General features: G+C 36.0%; 1 protein-coding gene across 1 annotated transcript; it reads right to left on the bottom strand.

Annotated features, from left to right (window-relative positions):
* Positions 1 to 3,243: 3,243 nt before the first annotated feature.
* On the bottom strand, positions 3,244 to 4,467 carry LOC129251376 (putative nuclease HARBI1). The gene is made up of 4 exons (XM_054890775.1): positions 4,294 to 4,467; positions 4,045 to 4,235; positions 3,835 to 3,982; positions 3,244 to 3,762 (listed from the first exon to the last, which is right to left on the bottom strand). Exons 1-4 carry the CDS (start codon positions 4,465 to 4,467, stop codon positions 3,244 to 3,246), a joined length of 1,032 nt encoding a protein of 343 aa, XP_054746750.1.
* Positions 4,468 to 6,530: the final 2,063 nt, after the last annotated feature.

A 6,530-nucleotide genomic window follows, 5' to 3' on the forward strand; every position in this document is an offset into this window, starting at 1 on the left:
CCTTCAGCTCAATGTTCAACTCATTCCACAAACTTTTCGACGTGCGTACTTACATCATCTCCACGCTAAATGCAAAAAATTCTGTGCAAATCTTGAACAGCTGATCCTTCGGCGATGCCTCGAAATGCTCTTTCAATGCTTCCCACGCCTCGTACGCAGATTCCTTGTCCATGATTTTCTCGTATACCGCGTCTATTACTGAACTTGAAATCATTGATTTCGCATAGCTGTTAGCCTTGCGGTAGAAACCGCATTTCCTTTTGTGCTCCTGCGCATCTTTATCACTAGCTCCTTCCCCCAAAGGTCTTGGCTTAGTTAATGTATTCTCGATAACCTCCAATGCTCCTTCGTGGTAGTCTAGCATATCGCAGATTTTCCTTTTCCATATAGGCCAGTCTGGCTCACCAGCTAAGGGCTTTATGTGCTTTGCCAAATCCATTGCTTCGTCAATGCTGAGATTACTTTTCTAGCCACGCCCTGATCACACCCGACTAACGAATTATTAATTACTCTCGTTTTTACGTACTTGACCTATAACCTGTTGTAGTTCTGAGTAATTAATAAAACTCACGCCACCACCTTTTTGGTTTATAAAGTTGTTCTTGTTTTATTTAATAGCGTTACAAAGTTCTTCGGTAAGAAATAAAAAATGGCAAAGCTTCGAGTTTCTCTGTTCGCTTCAAGTGTAATTATATATACATATATAAAAATGCAAATCATCGCGAGAGGCAGAGTTACCAGCGGTCTTGAATTGCTTGAATCGACATCGACGCGCCATCTATGCGATTATCTCTGAATCAACTTGAATTCTAACAATATTGCAACTTATTACTTTAACATTTACAGCCGATATTCAATGGCAGCGGTATGCTGGGTTTTAACAGTAAACTTTAAAACTAAATAATACAAAGCAAGTATTTCGCTTTTGTTTTGAACTGTATATCTGTAAAAAAATAATATATTTTAAAAGAAATCAGGAAATTTCTTTTATTTTACAACTTACCCAGCTCGTTAATTTCAACGGAATGTGACGGGTGATCAATTAAGAGGAGTTTTTTTCATTTGCGTTTTTTTTTACAGATCGCGCGCGAGTTGTGGCAAACTGTCATCGTGGATTTGTTGAACAGCGTTTGGCATTTCATCATGGAAAGACTCACACCGCAACAACGTCTACAAATTGTTCAACAGTATTATGAAAATCAGCGTTCTGTGACAAATGTTTTTCTTGCGCTTAGACCGCATTATGGTCAACATAATCGGCCTGCCTTAAACACTATTCGACATACCATCAACAAATTTGAATCCGAATATTCATTGGTGGATAATTCTCGACCGAAGAAGAAGCATTGAGAATATAGCGGCAGTAGCAGAGAGTGTACGTGAAAACCGCGATGAATCGATTCGGCACCGTTCTCAGCAACTTGGACTGTCGTATGGAACAACTTGGTCAATTTTACGGAAGGATCTTCATTTAAAAGCATACAAAATAGAGCTCGTACAAGAACTAAAGCCAAATGACCTTCCTGCACGTCACCGTTTTGCTGATTGGGCTCTTGAAAAGATTGAAGAAGATCCGCTGTTTTCGAGCAAAATTTTGTTCAGCGATGAGGCGCATTTCTGGCTCAATGGTTACGTCAATAAGCAAAATTGCCGTATTTGGTATGAAGAGCAACCAGAACAGGTTCAAGAGCTACCTTTACACCCAGAGAAAACAACGGTCTGGTGTGGTTTATGGGCTGGTGGAATCATCGGTCCATATTTTTTCAAAAATGATGATGGCCGCAACGTAACTGTGAATGGTGCTCGCTACCGTACCATGATATCGGACTTTTTGTTACCTGAAATTGAATCTAATGATCTCTACGACATTTGGTTTCAATAAGACGGAGCCACTTGACATACAGCTCGTGAAACAATGACTTTATTGAGAAGTCATTTCGGAGAGCAGCTGATTTCACGTTTAGGACCTGTGAGTTGGCCACCAAGATCTTGTGATATCACACCTTTGGACTTTTTTCTTTGAGGATTCGTGAAGTCCAAGGTCTATGCTGATAAACCAGCTACGATTGAAGCTCTGGAAGCCAACATTACGCGTGTTATTCACGACATACCAGTCGAAATGCTCGAACGAGTGATTGAAAATTGGACCTTCAGAATGGACCACCTTAAGCGTAGTTGCGGCCAACATTTGAATGAAGTCATATTCAAAAAGTAAATGTCAAAGAATGTCCTTTCAAATGATAAATAAAGGTTTTGAACATAATTTACATTTTTGTTTTTTTTTAACTATTGAAAAAAGCACCTCATGATTGATCACCCGTTATATAGAGATGCAATTCAACATTTATCGATTACTAATTTTGTTTGTCTCAATTGAATTGTTGATAAACCGATTGAGGTAAAAGGTTTATAAAACAGAAATTAAAAACGTTATTTTTTATGAGCTTAGTATTATTCATATTCTTTATGTTTTTTATGAAGAATTTCGCTTGATAAATCAGTTTAAAAAATGCCATTACATATGAAATCGATAAGGGAATTTTCGCTCAACGTTTTGACTATCTCTAGCCGATAGGTGCCATCAGCTGACTGTCTCTATTTATTTTCACCATGATATTTAACAAAATCGTCTGAAGTCACAAAAAGAGTAACTAATTTATATGCCGGAATTCTGTAAGCGAATCTCATCTCAAGTTACTAAAATTGAGATTATAAATTAGTGACTCTTTTTGTGACTTGAGACGATTTTGGTATTCAGTAAGCGAAAGTCACAAGAAATTCACCAAATATCATGGTGAAAATAAATAGAGACAGTCAGCTGATGGCACGTATCGGCTAGAGATAGTCAAAAAGTTTAGCAAAAATTCCCTTATCGATTCCATACGTAATGTAATTTTTTAAGCTCATTTTCAAGCGAAATTCTTCATCAAAAACATAAAAAAATATGAATATTACTAAGTTCATACAAAATAACATTTTTAATATCTGTTTTATAAACCTTTTACCTGAATCGGATTATCAACAATTCAATTGAGACAAACAAAATTAGTAATCGATAAATGTTGAATTGCATCTTTATATACAATCCGTTGAAATGAACGAGCTGGGTAAGTAGTAAAATAAAATAAATTTCCTAATTTCTTTTAAAATATGTATTATCTGTTTTAAAGACAATAATAATACATAAAATAAAGTGTATATATGTTATGTTATAATTCATGAATTTTATTTTTTACAAAAGTTTTACAGTATAAGTGCGTTTATGCAATTTTGCCTCGCCCTTCTGCCTTCAGAATAATATTCTGTTGACCTTATTGGTTCACTAGCTTCATCATTCGATGGGTCTTCTGGTGGCATGGCCTCATCAGTGAATATGCCACGTTTTTGCAGCATATTGTGGAATATTACACATGTATAGATGATAGCTGCCGCATTTTTGTGTGAATATCTAAGAACGCGCTCTTTGGATAGACACCGAAATCGTGATTTCAGGACTCCAAAGGCACGTTCAATTGTGTTCCTTGCTTTTATATGTGTTTTATTGAAAATCTCTTCGCTAGCGGAAGAAGGTGTTGCTATTGGTGTTAGAAGCCATGGCTCCAAAGGATAACCTGAATCACCTAAAAGCCATTTAAATGCCCCCACAATGTGTTCCCTGATGAGTTTGATTCTCACCGGCGAAGTTGTCCATATACCGGCGTCATGACAAGATCCTGGGAATCGTGCATTGACGTTTTGAAAAATTAGTTCGTCGTTGCAAATCTAGGAATGGGGTTATTAGTTATAAACATTACAAAATGTTGATAAACCAGTATTTATTTTTTATAAACTCACGGCTTCAACATTAATGCTGTAGTATCCCTTGCGATTCATATACTCATGAGGTACTACTCCAGCAATTAAAGATTGCGGGGAAAGTATTGCAATATGTGTGCAGTCAATAGCACCTATGACGCCTTTTATTCCGAATTTGTTGTGGAAACTGCAAATTTTAAGCCGTTGAAATGGTGCAAATGCATATTTTGTACCATGTTTAAAACTTACCCCCTCTTTATGCTGTTGTAATGCTCCGCCTCATTGGGAAAACTAATTTCAAAGTGTTTGTGTTCCACTACCATCTTGCAAATTTGCTCAATACATCTCGACACGCTTGGTTGACTCATTGCCGAGAAGTGGCAGTTTCCAATAACGCTTTGGTAGGAGCCATTTGCCAGAAAATATAGTACTGAAACAAACTGAAAGTAATATGTTGTAAAGCCTACCTATATATTTTTATTACTATATCAAGCCCACCCGAAGTTCAAATGGAATTCTCGAATTCCGCTCAAACTTGTCAAGTGGTTTGAGATCTTGAATAAGTTCCCAGCAGAAGGATTTCGGGAATCTTAAAAACCTCCTGAAAACGTCTTCTTCCAGAAGGAATGGGTCTTCCGTGCTGCGTAAACTTGCCAGAATCCGTCTACGCATGTTTCTAAAACGTCAATAAATACACAATTATTCGTGTTCTTAAGAAATTTTTACCCAAAACATATTACTTCGCTTCATTTTCGCGTTTTTTTTGCAATATATATAAAATAATTATTTCCTCTTCTATATTTTTCGTTTTGTGAGCTGCTCAGAAGTAGATCACTAATTAGTGACTTTTTTTTTGAGACTAATGACGTGAGATTGCTTACTGAATACCAACTAGTCTCAAAATCAAATTTCACCACGAAAAGTCTCAATTAGTGACTTGAGACTGCTTACAGAATTCGGGCAATAATCTCAATTTTAGTGACTTGAGATGAGATTCGCTTACAGAATTCGGGCATTAGTCCAGTAAAAAGAGACCAAAATATAGCCAAGTAAGTAATGTTAGGAGTATGCGAGTTTATGGTTTTATTATGTAAAACCCATCACCGCGAACTTAAATTTGAGGTTTCGGGGTCGGGGATTGTGTGCCGCGGCCGCCATCTTAGAAATAACGGTGCAACTGGTTTTTTGCGTTTATCTCGTGAATTCCGAAAGTTACGAAAATTTTGTAAGATACTGGTTTTGTAGATAATAATATTATCTACAACTTTCATTCAAAACCTTTTTTAGTCTTATGATTTCGAGCTGCTAAGCGGAGCAAACAATACATTAGCGAAACGCATATATAAATTTACCTGCCTACCTACCTTCCTACCTACTATTATATATAATATATATGTATATACATATATTAAGGGTGGTTAAGTTTCAAGTTGATTTTGAATAAAATACAATTTTTTTAGGAAATTACTAAAATTTCTCTTTATTATGATAATATTGGTATGGCTCAATTACGTGTGGAACAAAATATCGGCCAAATGGGCGCCGCGGCACACCTCCATCCGATGGTCCAAATTTTCGATGACGCTGAGGCATAATTGAGGTTCTATGCCGTTAATGTGCCGAATTATCTCATCCTTTAGCTCTTGATTTGTTGCTGGCTTATCGACGTACACCTTTTCTTTCAAATAACCCCAAAGAAAGAAGTCCAACGGTGTCGTTGACGTTTAGGTGTGGTTCACATTCAACATCGCCCCTTGAAATTTAACCACCCTTTATATATATATATATATATATTTTTTACATTATACATTTTGTTACAGTATATATATATATATATACATATATATATATATGTAATACTTTCTAATTCAACACATTTTTTTTGGCATGTTTTAACAAATCAAATATGTTTTTTTGCATAACTTTATTGGCATGTATGTACTCTCTCTCTCTCAAACCGGTTTGGTGTCAATGCAACAACAACAACACTAGTAACAAGCAATAATGCAAATAAAGACAAATTTTACAGTTTTGCACTCAACCATTTTTTTTTTCTTACAATAAATAAAATAAATATTAATACGTGCAGCTGGTGTTAGTTTTATACAGTTTCTCAAAGTATCAAGACGTGTTGTTATTGATTTTCGTTAAAATGTCTAATAGTTTTGTGTGTGACAATATATTTTTTCTTAAACCAAAAAAACGGTCGTTCACCTGAAACTTTTACTTCACTTCGAGTTTCAAACATACATCAACGAGTAAAGAAATATATGTATATTATTTATCCACGGCTGCGATACAACTTCGGCAAAATAAAATTCTTGACACCGTTTTAAAAATGCCCTGAGCCACTATCTGGTGCCGAGCTCTTTATGTAAATTTACTAAATTACGTAGGAGAGCGATTTTCTATCGCGATCTACGGTGGAAAAAATCAGAAGAATCAATGGACACATTACGTTTTAAACGATTTACTAAAGCTATATAAAGCTACATTCCATTTATCGTCCCTTCCTCCAACCAAAGATGCTGTTCATCATCATTGTATGATAATTTACCATCAAATGCAAACTTGGCTTGGAGAGTTTAAAGATCCAGAATGTTGGGGTTGAAAAAATACATCTAGGCATTTATTACCAAACCTGTCGCACCTCCAGAATTATTGAAGTTAATGTTCTGCAGATGCAAGGCGAATTGCGGTAAAGCCTGCGGTTGTCGCAAAGCAGGGCTGAAATG

Source organism: Anastrepha obliqua, unplaced genomic scaffold (genome assembly GCF_027943255.1).
Source record: "Anastrepha obliqua isolate idAnaObli1 unplaced genomic scaffold, idAnaObli1_1.0 ptg000012l, whole genome shotgun sequence".
In the NCBI taxonomy this organism is placed as follows: Eukaryota; Metazoa; Arthropoda; class Insecta; order Diptera; family Tephritidae; genus Anastrepha; species Anastrepha obliqua.